Raw genomic sequence first — 25,343 nt, 5'->3', positions numbered from 1 at the left:
TGCCCTTCTCTCTCTTTTCCTATTCATCCTTGATGTGGTTGCCAAAAGGACCTTTCTAAAGCATAAATTTGACCATGTCATTCATTCCCCAGCTCAGAAACCTTCCTACTGCCTCTCAGATAAAATATAAAATTCCCAACTTGGCATCATTTAAAGCCCTTCCCAATCTGGCTCCTGACTAGTTTTCCAGAGTCATGGCATGGTTACTGTCCTCCACATTCTTCCTTCCAGTCAAACTGACCTCATTCTTTTCAGAACTTATCATTCCCATCTTCCAGCCCTGTGATTCATTGCTTCACTTCCTGCTCTCTGGAGTGGCTTTCCTGTTGCTCTTCATATATGACATTCTATCTCTCATCTCCATATTTTTGCCCAGGCTACCCCTTTCTGCTTGATAAATGTTGATTGATTGATTGGAATGTGTTCCCTCCCCTCTTCTGCCTTTCAGAACCCCTAGGTTTCTTCTTTCATAGCTTAGTTCCTATGACTATGGCAAGCCTTTCCAACTCATTTAGGGGTTAAGGTTCTTTCCCTTCTCAAATGATAATGGATATATACCTATCTGTTGATAGTATATGCAGACAGGCAGCTAGACGACCTGGTGGGGAGAGCTCTGGGCCTGGAATCAGGAAGGCTTGAGTTAAAATATGGCCTTGGACACTTACTAGCTATAAGTGCCTCAGAGTAAAGTCACTTAACCTCTGTTTACCTCAGTTTTCTTAACTACAAAATGGAAATATTAATAGCACTTACCCTGGTTGAGAGGATCAAATGAAATAACATTTATAAAGTGCTTAGGACAGTGCCTAACACAGTGGTTACCTTTCTATATCTCCATTAGAATCTCTAAATCTCTGCTACCTGAGGATAGTGACTGCTTTTTTTTTTTTTTTTGGTCCTTTTATCTGCATTGCTTAGCCTAGGGCCTTGCACATAGTAGATGCTTAATAAATGCTTGTTAAATTTGACTGGTGATCTGATAAAAGTCTTGCTATATAGCAAATGGCCTCATGTGTGATCCTTCCTATGTAACCTAGTTGCATTTTGTCAGGAGCCTCGTGAAAAAAATGTCTTGGCCTCAAACTGATTCTAATGACAGGAATTCCAGATACTTTGGCAGGGGAAGAAATTTTGGACAGGCAGGCTTTTGGCATCCTTCAGATTACAGCAGGCTATGATCATGTCTATGCTATCAGGAGAATGAGACATTGGTAAACATAATTGCAGGCTGAAAAGAAAGTGATATTCTCTATCAGAATAGAGGTTGAGATTTTGAACTGGAAGGAAACTTAGATATCATACAGTCCCTTTTAGATTTAATGGAAAAGGAAACTAAGGTTTAGAATTATGTTGGCTGAATCCACCCCACTCCTTTTACTATACCAAATACACAACTATTGTATGTATTTTAGTTGTTTTTTTTTTTTTTTAAGTGAGGCAATTGGGGTTAAGTGATTTGCCCAGAGTCACACAGCTAGGAAATATTATGTGTCTGAGGCCAGATTTGAACTTAGGTCCTCCTGACTCCAGGGCTGGTGCTCTATCCACTGTGCCACCTAGCTGCCCCTGTATCATATTTTAGTGAAAGGGTCTTGGGTTGACTACCTGGAAAGAGAAGCTGGGTCATAGGACCATAATTAGATTTCTGGAAGGGACCTGAAAAGTGATCCTGTGAAACCTCTCCCATTTTACAGATGAGGAAACTGAAGCCTAGAGGGTGAGGTGAGTTGTTTGAAATCACACAGATCCTAGGATTCAGGTACAGACCCTTTGACTTCAAATGCAGTACTCTTTTCCGTCTGCCACTCTCTCTCTCATCGTATTGTTAATTTGCAGGTATGAGGAAGGAGTAAAGAAATGTGTGTGTGTGTGTGTGTGTGTGTGTGTGTGTGTGTGTGTGTGTGTGTGAGAGAGAGAGAGAGAGAAAAGACATAAGTTATAGAGAGAGAGAGGAGAGGGAGAAAGAAAGGGAGAGAGAAGAGGGAGAGAGAGAGGGAAGAGAGAGACAAAAGAGAGGAAGAAAGAAAGGGAGATAATATTTATATAGAGAGAAAGGAGAGAGAAGACAGAGACAGATGCAGAGAGATCAATTACTCTCTACAGTTAGGCCTCGCTCCCTCCTTCCTGTCACTACTCTCATGTGACAGGTTACCTTCTTGCTGGCTGGTCTTGGAACTGTAGTGGAACTTGGTGTGTCATTGTTTCCTTGGCTGTAGTAAGACATCCGATTGCAGACACGATCGGCAGCCTATGATACATAACCAAGAGTTAAGTCATATATACCACCATCTTGTAAGAGAATGAGCCACTGGACTTAAAAACACAAAACAAACAAACAAACAAACAAAAGAACCTCAGAATTTATTTTTAAAGGCTGTTGTAGAAAGAGAAAGCTGGACTACATCATCTTTAAAGTCTCTGACAGCATTATAATTCTATAAGCCTATGAATTTAGGGACCAAGAATGACTAATGAAACTATGTTGAACTACTGCCCCTCTGTGGCCTATTTAGGTACTGTTTAGTTTGCTAAACTAAATGTGTTTCAATTGACAAAATCATTAGAGTCTACTTCTAGAGGGAAGGTGAGTTCAGTGGTGAATTAAGACCCTGGATAATAAAACTTGGGATGCGTTTCTTTGTTTTTTTTTTTTTGTAATAAAAAACACAACATAGTTAAGGAAGGGAGATAGGACACATACCGAGGGAAGTATAAAGGTAGTAAGTGAAATTATACAGGTAGGGCATAATAGGAACAAGGAGTTATTTAGATAAAGTCTTCTAGAAAAATTTGAAGAAGAAAATATTTTCATGGGGGTGGGTAAATTGGGAAGGCTTCAAAGTGGGAATGGTACATGAGTGGAGCCTTGAAAGTGTATCCTACCTCTGACACTGGCTGGTTGTTCTGTGCCCTTGGGCAAATTGCCTAACTTAATAGTACCCTCAAGCAATTCTCTAAGATTAGAAATGGCAGAGCAATTGCTAATCTGCATTAATGGTAGAGGTCCCAGCCCCCTTGATGGAAGTTCTCTATAGCAATGAAATTAATAATGCAGATGCTAATGCTGATAACGATGATGATGATGATGGTGATGATAGCTAGTATTTATAAAAACACATTAAGGTCTACAAAGTGCCTTACGAATATCACATTTTATCCTTTCAACAGGTAGATGCCATCATATCCCAATTTACAGTTGAGAAAAATGAGGCAAATGTTAAGTGCTATATTAAATCCTATTATTATCTTAGAAAAATATATTTTATTAAGTAGCATGAGAACAAGTCTCAAATACTAAAAATAATATTTAATGTCCCACTAGAGAAAAAGTTTTAAAAAATATCTTGACAACTGTATTTCAATATAATTGGTTTCTTTTGTAATCCTGAAGTCCCAGAATTTCATTTTGTGCATTTGAAAACATTATTCTGCCAGAGAGAGCCATGACCCAACAAAGACCCAAGACTTCAGGAACATGCAGTAGTGTTGATCCTAGGCCTTCAGCCCATGGCAATGACATTGATTTTAGGCTTACTGGTTGTTAGAAAAACCATGGAAAGTATCTATTGTCAACATGTACTGCACTTGGTCGTGACCAGAAGGCTGGAGCTACAGGGCTGGATAGTAGGATGATGGGCATACAGTATAGCAGTACCACTAAGAGTAATTAAGCCAGTTCAATCCAGTGCCCTAAAGGAGGGATTCCATGAATGGAAGCCAACTTAGCTTCCACTTGCTTTCCAGATAACCTTGGTATATGCTAGACATGTGCCTAAGGCACCACCTGGGTAAGCCCAAACTAGATGCATGTGCAACTATACTTTACCTCCCAAAGCTAAAGGATAAGTAGAAAACCATGGCTATAACCTACATAGTTTTTGCTTTCATTAATGTCATCAAATAAGTCATCTGATGACAATAAAACTTCCGAAGAGATGACAGGCAGCATGACCTAGTGAACAGGGAGTCAGCCGTGGGACACAGGATGATCTGGGCTTAGTTCCTGTCTTTGAGAGAAAATTGGCTGTTCTTCCTTCTTGGTGGTGCTATGCAGGTTAATTAATTCCTGGCTGTTAAGCCATGAATATAAAAAACAGATGATGGAAAAATGTTTTACAGTCATGCTTACTCCTTTTTAAAAAATGATATTCTTTTCACTAAAAAATGCAATCTGTGATAGTCACATGAAGAAACAGTCTTTAAATTTTCTTCAGTTTGGCAGACCTGCAAACCCCAGGGTTGCTCATTCACTTTAAGAACTGTCTCAAGAACTTAGTTTATTATTTCCTCTTACTGTTTTCTTCCTGGTCTGTGCTGTCAAGAATTGCCTATTAATAATTTGGGTAAAGGTGAAGAGGGCATATTTATTAAATCTGGAGATGATCCAGAGCTGAAAGGGAGAGCTAGCTAACACAGTGAATGATTGAGACAGGATCCCAAAAGGTCTTGATGGGCGACAGCATTTATTTGTTTGACCTAATAAGAAGAAAATCAATAGGAAACTGTCAAGATTTACACTTAGGTTCGAAAAATTGACTTCACAAGTGCAAGATGGGAGGATCATGGCCAGCAGTTGATCTGAAAAAGATCTGGGGGGTATTAGTGTACTGCAAGCTGAATATGAGTAAACGATGGGATAGGATTGATGCAAAAAAAAAAAAAAGCTGCTAATATAATCTTGGGCTCTTTAAGAGAAGTACAGACTCCAGGAATAAGAAGTTGGTCATCCAGTTGTACTTTGCTCTAGTTAGACCAGAACCAGTAGACAGTGTTTAAAAAAAAATACAGCGTTGACCTTTCAAAAAAAAAGCAGCAGTAGTAATACTACATAGCTCAATGCACTGTTGCTTTAACTCATCCTGCCATGACAATGAGTGGGCAGTCCTAGAAACAGAATGGGAGGAGGAAGAAAACTCATGATAGTTCTCTATTGCAACTTCCTTTCTTTAGAGGAGACTTTAAAAAAAATAAATTTTGTTACGTTTCTTAAAAGTTTAAGAAATATGAGGAATTCAGAGAAACATGACGTGATAGATTTCTATGAAATAAGACCACCTAAATATATGTTGATGACAACAAAACGTAAATGACAAAACTCCAAGAGAAAATCAAGCTCTGGGCACCTGGAATAACCAGTACTGGTTCCAGAGAACAGATGAAGTAGAGCAGATCATTTCTGGCACAAAGGTGAGAGCCATGGAGGCAAAATGTTGTATACAACCGTCAGATACAACAGTTTGTTTTAGCTTTTTTTAAACTATTTTTTTTTTGTTACAAGGAAGGGTTCAAATTGGGGTTAGGAGGATATCAATCAATCAACATTTATTAAGAGCCTACTATGTGCAAGGCACTATGCTAAGTGCTAGAGATACAAAAAGAGATGAGATGGGTCCTTGCCTTCAAGGAATTTGCAATCTAATGGGGCAGTCAACATTCAAACAAATATATACAAAGCAGGCTATAGATGGGACAAATAGGAGATAATTAACAGAGAAAAGGCAGTAGGATTAAGAAGTATTGGGGAAAGCTTCCAGTAGAAGGTGGGATTTTAATTGGGACCTAAAGGAAGCCAGGGAAGTCAGTAGGCAGGGTTGAGAAGGGAGAACATTCCAGGCAGGCAGGGGGACAACTAGAGAAAAGGCTCGAAGCTGCGAGATAGACTGTCTTATTTGTGAAACAAGAGGCCATTGTCACTGGATTGAAGAGTAGATGGTGGGGTGCAAGGTGTAAGAAGACTGAAAAAGTAGGAAGGGGCTAGGTTACAAAGGGCTTTGAATGACAAACAGCATTTTGTATTTGATCCTGGGAGTAAGAGGGAGCCACTGGGTTTGTTGAGTGGGGGCATGACATGGTCAGACCTGAAATTAGTGGATGAATGGAAGATGTATTGGAGACAGGAGAGAGTTGAGACAGGTCTCCAACAGCCTACTGTAGTAGTCCAGGTGTGAGATGATGAGGGCCTACACTAGAGATGGGGCAGAATCGGAGGGAAGGGGGTCTATTCAACAGATGCTACAAAGTTGAGGTCGGCAGGCCTTGAGAACAGCTGGGATATGGGGTGTGAGAGATAGTGAGGAATCCAGGATGACCCTTAACTTGTGAGCCTAAGGGCCTTGGAGGATGCTGCTGCCCTCTATGGTGACAGGGAAGGGGAGGTGGGGAAGGTTTAGGGGGGAAGATAATGAGTTCCATTTTGGATGCATGTGACTAAAATAAAAAGAAAAGGTATCAGTGAAAATTAAAATAATTTATGGTAAAACTCCCTTATTGTCTGCATACCTTTGAAGACATGATATTTTTAACTTCTTCATCTGGTGAGATCGAGGCAATGTCTGGATTGCTGCTGCTCACCACCCGGGCCTGCAGCAGTTTGGAGTTCACAACAGCCGCTGACGTCCGTCCATACGTGTGGTAGCGAGGATCCGGGTGACTGGAGCCAGAGGCTTCACCCCACCCATCAGACGTATTTAGAAAAGTAGAGAGAGAAAAAAGGGCTAAATAACTAACTGAACTGGTGTTGGCAAATAGCATCCATCGTCAAATGAAGAGTGGTCAAACGCATATACAGGATAAATAGGAACTAATTAACAAAGGGAAGGCACTGGAATTGAGAGGGTTTGGGATGAAAGATGAGGTTTTAATTGGGAGGAAGTCAGAGAAGTCAGTAGGCAGAAATGAGAAGGGAGAGTGCTCCAGAAATGGGAAACAGCTAGAGAAAATAACTGTTGCGTGTCTCAGGCAACTCTCCTGAGTATGAGTGACAGGCCAAAGGCTGATTGGCCTTGGGAGATGATGTCTTCTCTCCAAAATCTTATACCAATGAAACCACAGCCCCAGTTCAAAGGATATTTTCTTTATGTGGGGCAGTGTAGCATAATGGATTGAGAGCTGCCCTTGGAATCAGGTAGACCTGGATCTGAGTCCTGTCTCCAGCACAGACTACCTGTGACCATAGACAATTTGTTCTCATTGTCTCAAGTAGCTCTCTGTGACTAATTTACAGATGAGTTGTTGACCTTCCTCAGTGGGAGAAATTTCCCACTAGGAAATTTCTGGGAGTTGTCCACATCAATCAAACAACCCTAGGAATTGTTCACACTGATGAAAATCATAGGTCTGAGCTCCCCAAAACAATAAAGCCCCTTCCCCCAAACTATATATCCATCCCAGATACTATTATTGCTATCATTATACTCAAGACCATTTCAGTTGCCTTGGCATGAGTTGGTACTACAGGGAACCAACCATTCAACACTGTCCTCAAATGAATCACAGCATCAACATTGGGGGAGAAAGGGGAGGAAGCAAAGAAGACAGGAGACTATATAAGCCAAAAACAATTGACAAGTAAGAGACAGCCCATTCTGCCAAATTCTGCTCAGCATTACCTGATTTCAGTACTTCCCTTTGAACATCAGGAAGGCGGAAAACATAGTACACATATGAGGACAAGAGGCAGTTCCGCCCATGCTGGTCCTTGCTCAAGTCCTTGCTGTTGTGAAGGCTGCTTGCTATCGAAACCACGGACTCAAAGGCAAACTGGGAAAAATTGGCTGGAGGACAAAGAGAAAAATAATTTCAGCATCCAAATTCCAAAAGGAATTAAGACAAGACATACTCTGGATTGACGATGACTGTGAACCCAAACCCCCAACCAAAGGAGTCCGGTCTATGCCAATGTCCTTGCTGGAGACTGGGGAAGTTTTCTGTAACCCTTACAGGGCCCAGTATCCTTGCCAATGACTATCTGTCCCTCTCTCCTTCATTTTCCTTGTCCCCTAAACACTTAAGACCAGAGGTTCCCAAACTTAGTTGGCCTACTGCCCGCTTAAAAAAAAAAGATTACTCAGCATCCCCCTAGAAATCTACTTCTTCAGCCCTTTAATGGTTTTTTAAAAAAAATTTGCATCATTTCAAAAAAATAGGAAATATTTTTTGAATGATGCATCTTAAATTTAATAACTTGTAAATATGTGGGTTTTTTCTGCTGAAATTTTGATGAGGCAATATTGTGTCATGTAACCATATTATAAACAAGTCATTACATGCACATATTCCTACCCATGCATGCTGGACTTCCTGACAACTAACACCATGCTTGTCTGCCAACACTTGCTTGTTGGACCTATAGGTGGACTTGACCACTTGATTGGTTATACCTTGCATTTTGTATACTTATTTGGAACATAATGTAATTGCTATGACTTTAACTTTGTTACACAACAGATGAAATGTATATGAAGGGTTTTTCAAAATTTTCTTCTCTTCTTTCCTTATGCCTCTACCTTGCCCTTATTTTTATTCAATGCTCCCCAATTGCACCAAAGGTTACTACGGCCCTCCTGAATTGTTCCAGAGCGCCCCAAGGGGGTGGTATCACCCGGTTTGGGAACCTATGTTTAAGACTATACCCACAACAAAGAGCTTGAAGAAAGTCTAGATAAAGGATTCCAGGTTCTTTCCTCTCCTATCCAGCCCATTCATCCTTACCAGATGAGAAAGAGATAGAAAGGTAATAGGATAAAAAAGAATGCTAGATACGGAGTCAGGAGACCTGGGTGTGAATTGCTAGCTGTATGATCCTGTTCGAACCCTTCTTTCCTAATTTGTAAAATAAATCATAGTTTCCTAATTTATAAAATTTGTATTTATCTACCTCACAAGATTGTCAAAGAAAAAGTACTTTGTAAACGCCTTAAAGCATGACATAAATGAGTTATTATTGTTCAAACCTGCTTGAGGCATGTTGCTCTCCTGCTCAATACCTTCTGATGGTTCCCTGTTTTATCAAGGATAGATTCTTTTCCCTGGAATTCAGGGCTGTCCATACTCTTGTCACAGCCTTCTCATTTAATCTTGTTTCAGACTATATGCTACAATAAGAGGCTTCCATCGGTCTTCCCCTTCACCCTAGCACATACACACACACACAGTGGGCCTTCTTATATCTGTGACTTTGTCCATGGTGTTTTCCACACCTGGAATGACTTCTTTCCATTTATCCAGATCCTACCTGAGCCTCTTCAGTGTTCACGAGAGGGAGAACATTAGGGTTCACTTTCACAAAAGCTTTCCCCAACTACCACAGCCCACAATGAACTCCCTGCTTTCTCTAAATGCCTATGGCATTCCGAGTCTGCACAACATAATTTACCACTTAATTATATAACATCTTGTGTTGATCTCTGTTTCTCATATGCATTTTCACACCTGTAAGTCTGAATTATTGTTAAGTTTCTCAAGCATATTCTCTTTCATATCCTCACAGTTCTGGGCACGTAGATGAACTAACAGAAATTGTGATTATTCAAGGATACAGACTGTACCTACTGCATAGCATTGGGACTTGTTTCAAATGAACATGATTCTGATTCCTGTAGGGGAGAGGTCAAAGGCCAAATCCCACCTTCTACAGGAGGCCTTTCCCAAGTCTCCCTATAGCCTTCCCCTCTCAGACTGCCTTCCATCTACTCTGTAACTGGTTACTTTTATGTTCTGTCCCCCATTAGAATGTAAACTTCTTGAGGGCGGGGAGTTGTTGTTGTTGTTTTTTTTCTTCCTGTTTATTTGTTTTGTTTTTGAGAGGCAATGGAGTGAAATGACTTGCCCAGGGTCACATAGCTAGTAACTGTCAAGTGTCTGAGGCCAGATTTCTTCCTGAATCCAGGGTCGATGCTCTATCCACTGCACCATCTAGCTGCCCCTTTTGTTTTTCTTTTTAACCCCATCATTTTGTCCAGCACCTAACACATAGCAAGTACTTAATAAATGTTTGTTGACTGATAATAGCTGATATCTTGGTGAGACCTCTAATAGCCTTAAGGGGGAAAAAACTCTAGATATAGAAAGGAGAAAAAATTAGCCAATTCAAAAATATTTATTGGGAACTAATAACATGCCATAAAGCAGCTAGGTAACACAGTGGATAGAGTGCTGGGCCTGGAGTCATCTTTCTGAGTTCAAATCTGGCCTCAGACACTCAGTGGCTGTATGACCCTGGGTAAGTCACTTAACCCTGTTGGCCTCAGTTCCCTCATCTGTAAAATGAACTGGAGAAGGAAATGGCAAACCACTCCAGTATGTCTGCCAAGAAACCCCAAATGGGGGTCATGAAGAGTTAGACAAGACTGATATGACTGAACAACAATAATAAATATCATACCAAACACAATGTAGGTGCTGAGGATAATATAAAGAAGAAACAGAAGACAGTATCCCTGACCTACAAGGCTTAGATTCTAGGTGGGAAGACAAGGCACACACAATTTAAATAACAATACATGACAATATATAGTTGTGTCAATTAAGAAAACATAGACAATGAGTGTCATATGATATGAATGTGGCAAAAAAACCCCAAAAAACCACAGTTACAGTGGGACCAGGTGTTCCACACTAACCCACTTCAGTTCCTTAGTAGAAGCCCAACCCATCCAAAAACAAATAATGTGAGACATCCACATTCTACTTGCTTACCTGTTCACAAAATAAAAACTTATTTCCTGTTAGAAACAAGAGTCTTGCAAATGACAAGCTATATGGAGAAGTAGTCCCTTAAAAACTCTTTAGGTCTTAGTTTCTGCATCTGTGAGACAAGGATGATGGACTAGAAGACCTATGAGGTCCCTTTGAGTTCTAAATCTGTGACCTTATGAAGGCCATTGGAGGGGAAATTGGTAACAATTAATCATCTAACATTGATAAAGCATCTCCTTTGTGCCCAAGTACCATGCAAGGCACTTGTTGTTGTTAAGTCATTTAAGTTATGTTTGACTCTTTGTGACCCCCATTTGGGGTTTTCTTGGCAAGTTACTGGAGTAGTTTGCCATTTCCTTCCCCAGCTCATTTTACAGATGAGGAAACTGAGGCAAACAGGGTTAAGTGGCTTGCCAAGGGTCACACAGCTAGGGGGTGTTTGAGGTTGGATTTGAACTCAGGAAGAGGAGTCTTCCTGACTCCAGGCTGGGAAACTCTATATATTGTGCCACCTAGCTGCCCCTCCTAGACCCTCCTAGGGACTTAAAGAAAAAACAATCCCTACTCTCAAGGTGCTTATAACACAGCCTTAGTCCTTCCCGTGCACTTTATTCTCACTACATTTCCCCTCTCAGGTCACTCATGAATGATCACTCACTACAACTATTCTCAAGCCAGACACTTCTCACTGCCTAATCTCATGTGTTTTTAATTAAAAAAAAAAAAATCCCCCCTACTCTCATTCAGAGCATATTCCCAAAACCAACCCTCACTTCTTCTTTCATATCCTTATTATACTTGTAGCCCCCAGACTAGAATTGCCATCACTGACTTCTCTTTTTAGTAAAGGCAGGAAAAGTGGGGAAATCTGCCTGTGAAGAGGCAGCCCCTGTGTCTCATTCCTTCACAGAACCACAATTTCAAGAACTCCCACCCAGGGCTTTTCCCCTGCATCCTTTCTGATCCCAGTATTCTCTCCCCAGGTCTTGGTGCTAGCCCCAAAGGCCAAATTACCTGTCTGACCCGCAATGACCATGGGCTGTATGGACAGCTGAAAAAGCTTATCCAAAATCTGGTGCAGAAACAACACGAGGGGCTCCAGGCGGGAGGAATTCAGACAGATGATGCTCAGTTTCAGTTCATGCTCCAGGTTAGCTTCTGTGATCTTTTGGTCTAGCACTCTGATGGGAAAGGTGACTTGGCTTTCCAGAGAGTGACACAGAGTAAAAAACTTCTCCAGGTGGTTGTCCTATGGAGGCAAAAAAAAAGGGGGGGGGGGGCATGTGTGATTGCCTGCTCCCAGTGAAGTGGCACAAATCAATAGACTAAGCAGTAAATTGGAGATGAATAAAAAAGATTAAAATGTACTTTGGAGAAAAAAAAAAGAGGAATACAGTAGTGAATACCTTTGAGATGGCTAGATCCAAGGTTATGACTTTTTACGTAGGATAACTGCATGCATGCTATGGGTGCTCAATAAATATTAACTGAATGAAAAATTGGAATGTAGTCCCCAACATTCTGGGCAAGCAAGTTATTAAGGAAGGAGGACTGCTGAATAGGCATCCTGATTAAGAAGCAATTTTTGAGCTGGTGAATTAAGGACAGGCAGAAAAAGGCATCTAACAAAGTAAAACCAAGAAATATGTCAGAAAATCCAAGAGGGAAAGAAAGCTACCTATACCTGGAATAAATGTTTAATATGTAAATTACAACAAATATTATTTAAGTACCTGCTAGATAAAGAAGGGCCGAATAGATTCTGGGGGAAATGTGGAGTTCCTACCCTCAAAGAGCTTGCAATCAAGTAGGGAAATTAAGAACCAAGACATAATTAGCACATTAGAGAGATATAAAGCAAATTGCTATGTGAGTTCTGGAAAGAAAGGTCCAAATGGAAGAGATCAGTGGAGACTTCCTGGAGAAGGTGTTTCATTTAAGGTTTAAAGTCTTGATAGGTATTTAATAGGCAAGGACAAGGAGAGAGCACTAAGGCATGAGAGTACAATGAAAATATTCCAGTTTAGCTAGAACAGAGTATGCAGAGGAAGTAGCATGAGATAAAGCCAGAAAGGTGGCACCATATTGTAGGCATAGGAGCCTGGACTATGTGCAAGAAGCAATAGGTTGAGAATTTCTGAGCAGTGACATTATCAATCAATAAACATTTATTAAGTACTTACTATATTCCAGGCATTGGGAATACAAGGAAAAAAACATGAGACCCTCAAGGAGTTTATATTCTATTGACTACACCTTTGTATAAGAGAGATAGGATGGTAGCTTGATGGGATTAAGATGATCAAGGCAAGGTTTTTGTATTTGTTTTTTTGGAGGTAATGGGGTTGAGTGACTTGCTTAGGGTCACACAGCTAGGAAGTGTCTGAGGCCAAATTCAAACTCAGGTCTTCCTGATTCCACAGCTGGTGCTCTATCCTCTGTGCTTGTCCCTGTTTGTTTTTTAGGACTGGGAAACCTAAGTATATTTTTAGGCCTGTGGAAAGGCCATTAGTAGAGAGGAGAGTTTAAAGATGCGTCAGGGAGATGAGAGGTTGTTGAAGCAACATCCTTGAGGACACAGAAAGGAATGAGATCAAAGAGAGGGACTAACTTTCACTAACCCATAGGGACAGCTCTTTTTCTATAATGAAGGGAAACAGGAGGGAGAAGAATTGATGATAATGAGAAGGTTTGAAAAATGAGAGTTGTGAAGGGGAGGGAATTCATGTGAGATGCTCTCCATTTCCTAAGTGAAGTAGTCATTTACTTTAAGTACAGGGGTGGAGAGGACAATTGGTTAACATGACTTTTCTTTGCAAAGTTTCTTAGCTCTAATCATAAGGGATTCAATTCAGGCATTTGATACTTGCAAGGACTTTTAAACAACAGATGGGACTTCAACAGCTTTATGAATGCTTCATAAAGAAGTTTAATTGACTAATTTTTATCTGTATCTGATACAACCAAGATGTCCCATAGCAGAGTAGATCTCTGAAGGATTGGAGTTGGAGTGAGGGACACATGGGTTCACCCTCTCACTGCTGTCACAAAGCTGTATGACTATGGTCAAGTCATTTATCTTTCCAGAACCTCACACAGCTCTCCAAATCTTATCTACTAAGTAACAGACTTCTTAGATATTATTAGTAAAGGGACTACCCACATGGAGGGAATCATCAACACAATACTAGTACAAATGAAACAACCAGGATTTCCATTTGTCATTTTCTACTCTAGCATGGTAATTTTTTTTGACCCTCATAACTGAATTTATTGAGCCTGACCCCATATTAGACACACCCTTCAGGCCCCTTACCTGGGTGTGGACAGAAGAAACAGCCTGGACTTCAATGTTGAATACTCCCTTATGCCCTTCAGCCCACTTAATGGGAGGGTTCTGTGGAGGAACCTTCTGTGAAAAAGGAAAAACCAGAAGAGAAATCAATAACTCAATTCTCTTTTCTGATTAAATGGCAGCAATATAAAGAGTTACAAATGTTAGAGTTTGCTTGAATAAATGACTTTAAAGAAAAATAACAATACCTAAATTCAAGTATAACAATAAAGGCTATTTCTGCCAGGTTCTTTGCATTTTAAATCCCTTGATAGCTCCAGGGACAGTATTGTCAATGGTTCTCTGGAATGCTGCCCTTTATTCTTCCATTATAGGCAAATATTTTACCTCAACAGTTTCAGTGACCTCCGAGAAATAGATTGTGTTCAGTCAGTCAGTCAACGGGCATCTACATTGCTTGGCACTGTACTAAGGGCTGGGGATTCAAAGAAATGCAAAAAGAGCCCCTGACCTCAAGGAGCTTACATTTTAATGGGGAACATGGAAATAACCAGGTACCTATAAGAAATATATAGAGCAGATGGAAGGAAGCTTGTTGATTACCTCTGGGGAGTGCATCGAGTAGTTGGGGGGCAGTTTTTCCAAAGCAACAGGAAGACAGTAAGGTCCAGTCTGAAGGCGTTCATTAAAGAGAATCGGCAACCACTGGAACAGATGATGTAAGGGATAAATTGTTATTTATTATGGTTCCTCATTCTGACAATTCATCTAGCTCCCCATAATCAAATGCAACTGAGCAATGATTAGATATTGACTAGTGCTCTGCTCTTCTTGACAGTAATTTCTGCCAAGTTCTTTGCATTTTAAATCCCTTGATAGCTCCAGGGACAGCATTATCGATGGTTCTCTGGAATGTTGCCCCTCGTTTGGTATTCAGGACCAAAGAAATTGTATTTTTCCATTACTGGCAAATATTTTACCATGACAATATCAGTGTTTTTTGTTTAATAGTTTTTATGTGTCAAAAAAATGCCATACTTTTTCCTTAGTTAAAAAATGGTCTTGCATGGCACATCCCTATTACAACATGGAAAAGGAAGGCTGTACAATGAAATTAGGGTAAATGATCATCCTTCCAATATCTATTTTCTATGTGCCCTTTCCATTTCTCTTAAGAATCTGTCATTTGCCAAGTCAAGATCATGATGTGATTTCTGCCCTTGGCTATAATAGGATCTAGCACATTTTACTAGGAGAAGCTGATAGGGTTTAGTTATTTATCTCTCCAGGGATTCTGAAGGCCCATGGAAAGTGAAATGTGAATCATTAGGTTTGAAACCAACTCACTGAATATCCCAGGAGACTTTCTATTGAAGTGCCTTGCTTCTGATGACAGCTGATATGGTAGAATGTGAAGAGAAGATGGTGATTGACTGTGAGTTTAGCAGGTAGTTTAATTTTTACTTCTTCATAAAAGTCAGGAGACCTGTTTGGAAAGCACAGAGAATCAGGTATGAATGAAAACTATTCTTACCACAAAATATAACTTCAAAGATACCCCCACCCCAACTCTGTCCTTGACTATTTGTCTTTTCTCTTTCATTTTTCCCATTAGATTGTAAACTCCTTGAGGGCAGGGACTGTCTTTTACTTCTTTTTCTATCCCTAGCACTTAGCACATAGTAGACACTTAATAAATGTTCATAGAAGATTGATTTTTACAAAGTTCTGTTCCCACCCTGGGAAAACCTTGAGGGAGACCTTATGTCTTTGGCTAACTTTTATTTACTCAAAAACAGGGTTCACAAACTAAAAACTACTGCAGAAATAAACACAATAAATTGGAAACATATAATTAGAAAGGGGTCTTGAGTCTGATCTTTAGTAGGCAGTGAGCAAATCTGTTTCCACCTGTGAAATAGGAATAATACAATTGGGAAACTGCTATGGGACTCTGCTATTATTAAAGATTACCTCCTGACTGCTTTTCCTACTCAAATTTGCTTTAAAATGAATATAGTTTTTAACTAGAGAAATAAGTGAAAAATTTGGGAGTCTGGGCCTACTTCTGTCTTTGCTTCAAAATCATGAAAATGTTTGAAAGATACCCAAAAGAGATCAAAGAGAAAAAGGACCCATATAAACAAAAATATTTATAACAGCTCTTTTTTTAATAGTGGCAAAGAATTGGAAATTGAGGGCATGCCTATCAATTGAGGGAGATGTTGAACAAATTATGATACATGAATATGATGGAATACTATTCTGCCATAAGAAATGATGAAAGGGATGGTTTTTAGAAAAACCTGGAAACACTTGGCATGAAGTGATGAATAGGAAAGTAAGTAGAACCAGGAGGACAATTTATAGAATAATGACATTTTAAAGACAAATAACTTTTACAAGACTTAAGAATTCTGATCAATGCAATGACCAAATTCCAGAGGACCAATGATGAAGCATGTTGCCCTCCTCCTAACAAAGAGGTGAGGGCTCAAGATGGAGAATGAGACATGGTTTTGGACATAGCCAATGTAGGAATTTGTTTTGCTTGACTATGGTATTTGTCATAAGGGTTTTGTTTTTCTTTATTTTTCAACTTAGAAGGAGAAGAAAATAAATGCACATTAATGAAAAAAAAAGGTAAAAAGAAAATGGTTGGAAGGCACAGAACACTTAGGAGAATCAAAAATGGTGAAACATCTTGGTATCACATTTTTTTAAAAGTACTTACTTGTTGTGGTATGTGATGGCTGTGTAGACTTCTTGCAGAAATTCAGGGCCATTGGACTTTCCAAAGATGACCTGTCGCCCCCCCCCAATAAAAGAAACCAAGACAACAATTATATCTATGTGTATGAGGTATTATCAGGACATCTTAACCCCAACTACAGTATCCTGATATACTAAACTGAGAATGAAGAGTTCTGGGTTCTACCCTTAAGCCAACCCCTAATATGTAATTATTAATCCTATGCTTGGAATCTGGTACTTATTTTATTCCCTGACTTCAGGATGGAACCCTGGTCTTGGACTTTTCTTTTCCCAAGCCATTCACTTGGGGAAGGAGAGGGTAATTTTCCAGGGAAAGCAAGAAGTTGGAGAGTACTCTCCCAGGAACCTTGCTTCTTTCCTGATTATCCCAAACTTCCCCCTTTACTGTATCTTTTTCTCTACCTGTGGCCCCCACAAGAAGGTGCTGGAAAAGTCCTGCCTTTGTGTACAATGAGAGGCAGGAGAGATCCAGGGTCCGATGATGGTTCATTAGTATTTGGAGAGTTGGAATGAAAGAACTCGAGGAGTAGCTTAATCCAGTCTGATGAGTTAATGGAAAATAATAATAACCACAGGGTGTTGAGACACTTCATGCAAGCAAATCTTGGCATTCCGGGTCCCTCTGAGGTATGTGCTTTATCTATTTACAATTACTTCTAATATATCAAGATATATTAGATGTAATATATACTTCTAATATATCAAGAACCTGTCATTTCATTGGTGTGGGTACTGCCTCTAACTGATGCAGATCAAAATCATTTTATCCTTTGGGAGATGGTACATGTGAGTTCTAGCCCCCAAAATCATCATTCTGGGTCAAATCTTGTCAAGAGCCTTTCTGCACTTAGCTAGGCTTTTCTTCAGATGAGATATGGTTTGCTGCTGGGAAGCTTAAAGCCTTTACAACTTGATAGGACCTGCTATTATTATTATTCTTGGTATACAGATGAGGAAATTTAGGCAGAGAGGGATTAAGTGACTTGCCCAGGATTACTCAGACACTGAGGCTGGATTTGAACTCAGGTTTGCCTGATTTCAAGTCTGGGGCTGCTGCCCCCTGCAACCCCTGTCCAACTATAAGGGATAGAGTCAGTTTCAAAGTCAGTACAACCTGATTTCAAGGCCTGAGACTGACATGTAATGGCTATATGACCCAGGGCAAGTCAATTAATGTCTCGATGATCCAGGCAATTCTCTCTAACTTTAAATTGCAGAACAGATACATTGGTAGCCAGGTGGAGTTCCCTTATTTGGAACTCCCTGCACCGATGGAATCACAGGTCCAATCCAAGCTAGTCACATTGACCAGTAGATGAGACTGAGCCTTTGGTCAATGGATACCATGCCCTCTTTAGAAAGCAGCTCTGGAGATAGGTGATAAGCAAAACACTGCCCTTTGACTCTTTTGTGAGGAATGCAACTTTTATCTTCTGATGATTGTGGGGACATTTTCTAGCCATAGTCTGCACACAGAAGGTTGAATGGCTCATACCAAGACAAGTTAGGCAAAAGATTGGCCCTTTGGTGCTTCAAGTTCCTCCAGAGAATGACACTATGCTAGCCACTATGTATGTCACTGAGACATGGTAGCTTCTGGGGTCCTCTATTTACAATTCAGATTCACAAGGGTTTGTGTGTGTGTGTGTGTGTGTGTGGTGTTTTGTTTTTTTGCCTACTCTAGCTTATAGTAGTCATTTATTTTCCACATTACCGGCATAGCACTGTTAGCATCTTCTCCACACATAAATTGGATCTTAATTGTGATGTTCCTTGCAGATGCCACTTTGTTAGCAAAGTTCAGCCTCTGTGGGTAGACATAGAGAAGATTTCTGGAAAAGAGAAAAAAAAAGAAGAAGAAATAAATGAGGGAGAAGTGCCTGAGGTTTGATGGTAGAATTTGAGGTTTAGCAGAGCCTTTAATCTAAAGAAGGAATAATCCTTGCAAAAGAGTTGGTCTTTGTGTATGAATTCTTTTTGTAGGAGAAAGAAGTTAGAATGCAGCCTTCTCTTTGTATGAATTGTCAGAGTGAAATAAGTAGAATGAAGAGAACCCATGCAGAGGCTGCAACAATGTGAATGAATGGGTCACTAAGAGGAAGCTAAAAGCCTAAGTAATGGAAAAACCAGTCAAGGTCCTGGAGAAAAAAGTAATGAAGCACTCATTAATCAACAAGCATTTATTAAGTGCCTACTGTGTACCAGTGCTAGGCAGTGGCGATGTCAAGACCAAGAAAGAAACCATCCTTGCTCTCAAACAGTTTATACTGTATTGGGAATGAACATAATTCCTCCCTTTAGGCAAAGAGGTGGGGGACTACTAGGGCAGAATACTGCATACCTTGTCAGATCTGGTCTTATATTGTATATTTTTGTTTAATTGTTTTTATTTGTCTCAAAGGAGGGTTCACAGTCTGGAGGTTGAAGTGGAAAATTACTATGATGTGAAGGCAGAAGGCATCAATAATTTTTTTTTAAATAAAATAATTTTTTCTTCAGCTTTATCCACTTAACAGCAAACAAATTGGAGAGTAATCAGAACTCTGCTTGTTATAAACTTCTGCTGGGGAGAAAAAAATCTTACATCATAGAATATTGTCAATTGTGCATTTAAAGACATCTGGCTCTCATTCACTTTTCCAGTTTTATTCCATCTTATTCCCCTTTACTCACTCCTCATTCCGGTTAAACTGTTCTCCACATATGGTTATTCCAGTTCCCGCCTCAGGAATGTACCAGGTGGTATATTCAAGATACGAGTGAGAATACTGTGGGTATATTCAAGATATGGTCTCAGTTCTGCCTCATAGAATTGTTAGCTTCGTCCAGAGCCCAGATCAGGTGCTCTTCCATGGGGGGGGGGGGGGGGGGGCTGTCCTGATTCCCCAGCTATTAGCACTCCCTCCCTCTGGTTTTGGAAGATGAAAGACGGACCTTTAGATGACTAAGGCCACAGGTAAAAGAGTATCAGTGAGTGAGGATAGGGATGAAAGAAATGATTATTTCTCTCATATTAATAACCAAAAATTAAGATTAAGATTTTTTTCTATTTCCTTATTAGAAAATAAATCCCTGTAGGTTATATAGCCAGTCTTGGAAGGACATTACTGACCTTGCCCAAAAATTTAGTCCCCCAGATCCTCTCATCTAGATAGAATTGTTACGGTCACCCAACTAGAAAACCTTATAAAGAGAATCTAATCGAGGTTAATTCTGAACTATTGTGTTCAACTCAGACAGGCTTGGGTGGGGGAAAGATCCCCTTTATCTAAATTGCCAGCAGCTAGGGGTGGTCTGGGTAGAGGGGAGTGGGAGTAAAAATGACATAATCAAAGTCTCTCTCCCAGGCCCCCATTATAATAGGTTACCTTTCATTATAATATTAATTCTTTCATTAATTATTAGCCAACCAGAGATGCTTTTTGCCCACTCTTCCAAGGGCATGTAAGCATTGAGAGACCTCCATGATTTGTCTTTGGTTTACGAGAGAAAGTCAAATGAACATCCTTTTATTAATTGTTCACTAGTCATAATTAATAAAATGATTAATTACCCAGAAACTACGTCTCTTGGACTTTTTGTATGTCACAGTGATAAGGTAAGGCAATGAGATTTTTTTTGGGGGGAAATATCTAGGCGTACATAGAACTTTACTAATGTGATGTATATAAAAAAGATTCTTCAAGATCCAGGTTGGACCAGATGGCATTTGAGGTCCTTTCAAACTGAAATTCAGTGTAATTCTACATCTGGGTCAATCTAGATCAGCATGTGGGTTATATTCTAAAAGTTCAAACTTTAGGGGGCCAAGATGGCAGAGGGAAAGCAATGACTTGCTGGAGCTCTCCCCCCAAACCCCTCCAAATACCTATAAAAATGTCTCTAAACAAATTCTAAAGCAGCAGAGCCCACAAAAAGACAGAGTAAAACAAATCTCCAGCCAAAGACAGCCTGAATGGTTGATCTGAAAGGTATATTGTGCCGGGCGGGGAGAGAAGCGCAGTTTGACTTGGGTGCACAGGCCGCAGCGACCCTGGAACAGGCCTCAGAGGGCTGAATCGTGGGCAGCTGTGGCAGTTTCCAGACTTCTCAACCCAGGACTGCCAAAGACAACTCAGAAGGTCAGTGGGAAAAGTCTGTGACTGTGGAGAGAGAAGGAGCTAGGTCTCAGCCACCCCCGGGGGCTACGGCTGTTTCCTGAGCTTCTGGCCCATAGACTGAGGGGGAATCAAGTGGCTGATCAGAGAGGGATTGGAGGGATCTCTTTGCTAGTGCTGAGGCATGAATCTCTTGCTTTAACTGGTACTTGGATCTGGGTCACAGTTCTGAGGGGCGGTCCTGGGGCGAGGAGGAATGCTGGTGTGGTGAAGCTTCTTGTGGCGGTGCAGAGAAAACACCTCGCCCCTTATCATAGCACCTTGGAAGAACTGAAAACTTTCAGGTCCCTAGAAGTATCTCTGAAAACAGCTGTACAAACCCCTGAAGCTTGGGACAGTACATTCTCCACATTGGAAGCAGACTTTTACCTTAACAAAGAGTTTAAAACTCAAGTAATTGGCCGGGATCATGAGTAAGCAGTGCAAAAAGAGTCAGACTATATTATCTTACTTTGGTGACAAAGAAGAACAAAATATACAACCAGAAAAAGACAATGAAGCCAAAACTCCTACATCCAAAACCTCCAAGAAGAATATGAATCAGTCCCAGGCCTTGGAAGAGCTCAAAAGGGATTTTGAGAAGCAAGTAAGAGAAGTAGAGGAAAAACTGAGTCTTGCAAGAAAATCATGAAAAACAAGTCAACAGCTTGCTAAAGGAGACCCAAAAAAATACTGAAGAAAATAACACCTTAAAAAATAGCCTAATCCAAATGGCAAAAGAGGTCTAAAAAGCCAGTGAGGAGAAGAATGCCCTAAAAAACAAAATTGGCCAAATGGAAAAGAAAGTCCAAAAAATTACTGAAGAAAATACTTCCTTATAAGTTAGAATAGAGCATTTGGAAGCTAGTGAGTTTATGAGAAATCAAGACACTGTAAAACAAATCCAAAAGAATGAAAAATTAGAAAACAATGTGAAATATCTCATTGGAAAAACAACTGACCTGGAAAATAGATCCAGGAGAGAGAATTTAAAAATTATTGGACTATCTGAAAGCCATGATCAAAAAAAAGAGCCTAGACATCATCTTCCAAGAAATTATCAAGGAAAACTGCCCTGATATTTTAGAAACAGAGGGCAGAATAGAAATTGAAAGAATCCACTAATCACTACTTGAAAGAGATCCCCAAATGAAAACTCCTAGGAATATTGTAGCTGAATTCCAGAGTTGCCAGGTCAAGGAGAAAATATTACAAGCAGCCAGAAAGAAACAATTCAAGTATTGTGGAAACACAATCAGGATAACACAAGATTTAGCAGCTTCTACACTAATGGACTGCAGGGCATGGAATATAATATTCCAGAGGGCAAAGGAGATAGGATTACAACCAAGAATCACCTACCCAGCAAAACTGAGTATAATCCTGCAGGGGAAAAAATGGTCATTCAGTGAAATAGAGGACTTTCAGGCATTCTTGATGAAAAGACCAGAGCTGAATAGAAAATTTGATTTTCAAATACAAGACTCAAGTGGAACATGAAGAGGGGAGGAGATGGACATTCAACGAAATAGGGGACTTCCATACCTTCCTGATAAAAAGACCAGAGCTTAACAGAAAATTTGATCTTCCAATACAAGAGTCAAGACAGACATAAAAAGGCCAATGGGACAGAAAGATACAATATGTTGCTAATAAGGGCAAACTGTTTACATCCCTACAAGAGAAGATGACACTTGTAACTCTTGAGAATTGTATTGTTATTACACCATGTTAAAGGGGTATACATAAAGGGGGTGGGTATAAATTGACTTTGATCTAACTAAGAAAATGTACTGAGAGAATAGGAAGGGAGGAGGCAGAAAAGGGTAAATTACATCACAGGAAAGGGCACAAAACCCTATTTCAGCAGAGGGAAAGAAGGGAGGGAGATGAGCATTGTTTGAACCTTACTCTCATCAGATTTGACTCAAGAAGGGAATAACGTAATCAGTTAGGCATAGAAATCTAACATGCCCTATAGGCAGTAGGAGTGAAAAGGGGAAAGAGAAGGGAGGGGGTTAATAAAAGGGAGGTGGGACTGAGGGAGGTGGTGGTCAAAGGCAAAACATTAGTAAGGAGGGAAAGGAAGAAAGGAGAAAGAGAAGCAAACTTTAAAGGAGAGAAAATAAAGTAATTATTATCATTGTCTGTGATCATATTCACGCTCAATCAATAGTTAAGACCACTGGCGGAGAAATGGAACCAGTTCTACATTACAGGGTTGGGAATCAGGGTTCTTGTCCAGACAGGGACAACAAGTGGAAGACTGGTGTTGACCTTGATCCCTCATTTTGGGCTATGCTGGCCTAGATCTTTTACTTTGAACTCTTTGCCTGGGATAAATCTGATTTATATCATCATTTTTTTGCTTCTAGAGTTTGGTTCTCCAGTCTAGCAGATCTCAAACATCTTCATTTTGAGGACCAATTTGGTAGGGTAGAAGATACCACATACCCCTAAATCCCACCTATACTTCCCTGGTCACTAAAACACAACCCCCTCCCCCCGCCCCCACACATCATAAAACTACAATTAATGGAGAAAAGTACACTGTTTTTTGATGATACCCCCAAGACAAATGTCATTAATAAACTATTACATGAACACAGAAACAAAAGTATAAAGCTGCTGTTATATTATAAACATTACTATTATAATAGATGAAATCTCTTTTCTTTTTCTTTTTTTCAGCAATTCTGAAAAGAAAGGAAGTGTATGGTATAGTGGAAAGAGTCAGGAAGCAGATTGGAGCTAGGAAGACTTGGTTTTAAGTCCTACCTTTCACATATACTGATCATGTGGCCCTGGGTAAAAATCCGTGCCCCACAAAAATTTGCTAAAATTTTAAATTACACCATAGTTGCCAATATGCATTGGTAAAGGGATTATATTCATTGGGAGTTCCTCATACCAATGCAATCACAGTTCCAGGCTATAAACATTTTTTTTTTTTTTGTAAACACAGAGTATCACCACCACTCTAACCTGTTGAAATGCAAGGGAGGAGTCTTGGCCACTCTAACTCAGGGACAAGGGGCAAGGCTTAGAAAAGCAAAAGGTAGGGGACGAAGCTGGGTCATGCCAGTCGTTATCAGGTTTATTACATTTTTATGTTATACATAAAAGTACATACACAAAGTACATATTGTACTTTTATACTAAATAAAATAAGCATTTCTATATAAAGACTAGAACAGAAAAAAATAATTATTCATGAACCCATGAATCTCTTTTATGTACAATTTGCTTTTCTGTTTAAGTAAATAATAAATGCAACCTGTGATTTTCAAAGTTGTCTTGCTTCTCTGTGATTCCTTCTGTCATCTTTTATGTATTAAAAAAAATTCTTTGATGATTCTCTCTTCTTTCTTTCTTTTTTTGGTGGAAGAAACACAACCCTATTTTTACCCCATGACCATTAAAAAAAAAAGAAAAAACAGTCCCATGTAATAAATATGCACAGTCAAGCAAAATAAATGCCCACATTGGCCAGGTCTGAAAATGTATGTCTCCTATATCCTAAGCCCACTCGCTCTGTGAGGAAGTGGGAAGCATACTCCATTGGTCTTCTGGAATGTTGTTACACTATTTTAGCTTAACTTTCAGCATTAGTTTATTATTCTGCCCCACTGTGTTCTTCATGTGTAGCTCAATCTGGTTGAGTGCAAAGATAAACATTGTACTGGATGTCATAATGTTGTGTTTATTATTCCCCTAGATAGCAAGTGGAAGCAGATTACATGACCCTGCTGATAATTTAAAGCTGTATTACAAATCATTCTGACTTTAGATAAATTGTCCTGGCTAAAGATGGGAGAGATGGAACTACTGGAGTCCTCTACTAATCCTCCAGTCTTTCAGTCTATGGCACTCAACCAAACCTATATAGCTTAGGAGAACATTCATGGCTTAAAAAAAATACAGAATAGTCCAGAGATGTTCTCCAAACACGACAGGTACAAATGGATTTCATTTTTTTTTATCTCCTTCTTCTAATGTTCACGAAGAAGAAGAAGAAGAAGAAGAAGAAGAAGAAGAAGAAGAAAGAGGAGGAGGAGGAGAAGGAGAAGAAGAAGGAGAAGAAGAAGAAGAAGGAGAAGGAGAAGGAGAAGAAGAAGAAGGAGAAGGAGAAGAAAGAGGAGGAGGAGGAGGAGAAGAAGAAGAAGAAGAAGGAGAAGAAAGAGGAGGAGGAGAAGGAGGAGAAGGAGAAGAAGAAGAAGAAGAAGGAGAAGAAAGAGGAGGAGGAGGACAAGGAGAAGGAGAAGAAGGAGGAGGAGGAGGAGGAGAAGGAGAAGGAGAAGAAAGAGAAGAAGAAGATGGAGGAGGAGGAGAAGAAGAAGAAGAAGAAGAAGAAGAAGAAGAAGAAGATGAAGAAGAAGATGAAGAAGAAGAAGAAGAAGGAGAAGGAGAAGGAGAAGAAAGAGGAGGAGGAGGAGGAGAAGAAGGAGAAGAAGGAGAAGAAGAAGAAGAAGAAGAAGAAGAAGAAGAAGAAGAAGAAGAAAGAGGAGGAGGAGGAGAAGGAGAAGGAGAAGAAAGAGGAGGAGGAAGAGAAGGAGGAGAAGAAGAAGGAGGAGGAGGAGGAGGAGGAGGAGAAGGAGAAGGAGAAGAAGAAAGAAGAAGAAGAAGAAGAAGAAGAAGAAGAAGAAGAAGAAGAAGAAGAA

The 25,343-nt window shown here is 39.9% G+C and overlaps 1 protein-coding gene across 3 annotated transcripts in view; it reads right to left on the bottom strand.

Annotated features, from left to right (window-relative positions):
• Window positions 1–25,343, bottom strand: part of DOCK8 (dedicator of cytokinesis 8) — a 316,592-nt gene that overhangs the window by 95,022 nt on the left and 196,227 nt on the right. For all 3 annotated transcript variants that reach the window (XM_027839563.1, XM_027839565.1, XM_027839564.1), the window contains 9 exons: window positions 18,261–18,378; window positions 16,506–16,576; window positions 15,119–15,257; window positions 14,375–14,476; window positions 13,793–13,888; window positions 11,491–11,725; window positions 7,389–7,553; window positions 6,280–6,443; window positions 2,153–2,248 (listed from right to left, as the gene is read on the bottom strand). In XM_027839563.1, the coding sequence (XP_027695364.1) occupies window positions 2,153–2,248; window positions 6,280–6,443; window positions 7,389–7,553; window positions 11,491–11,725; window positions 13,793–13,888; window positions 14,375–14,476; window positions 15,119–15,257; window positions 16,506–16,576; window positions 18,261–18,378 (1,186 nt within the window). The remainder of the gene's footprint in view (window positions 1–2,152; window positions 2,249–6,279; window positions 6,444–7,388; window positions 7,554–11,490; window positions 11,726–13,792; window positions 13,889–14,374; window positions 14,477–15,118; window positions 15,258–16,505; window positions 16,577–18,260; window positions 18,379–25,343) is intronic.

The sequence above is a fragment of the Vombatus ursinus genome, unplaced genomic scaffold, assembly GCF_900497805.2.
Source record: "Vombatus ursinus unplaced genomic scaffold, bare-nosed wombat genome assembly UNPS02014832.1, whole genome shotgun sequence".
NCBI lineage: Eukaryota > Metazoa > Chordata > Mammalia > Diprotodontia > Vombatidae > Vombatus > Vombatus ursinus.
The sequence above is the reverse complement of the archived record's forward strand: the minus strand, read 5'-3'. Positions and strand labels throughout refer to the sequence as shown.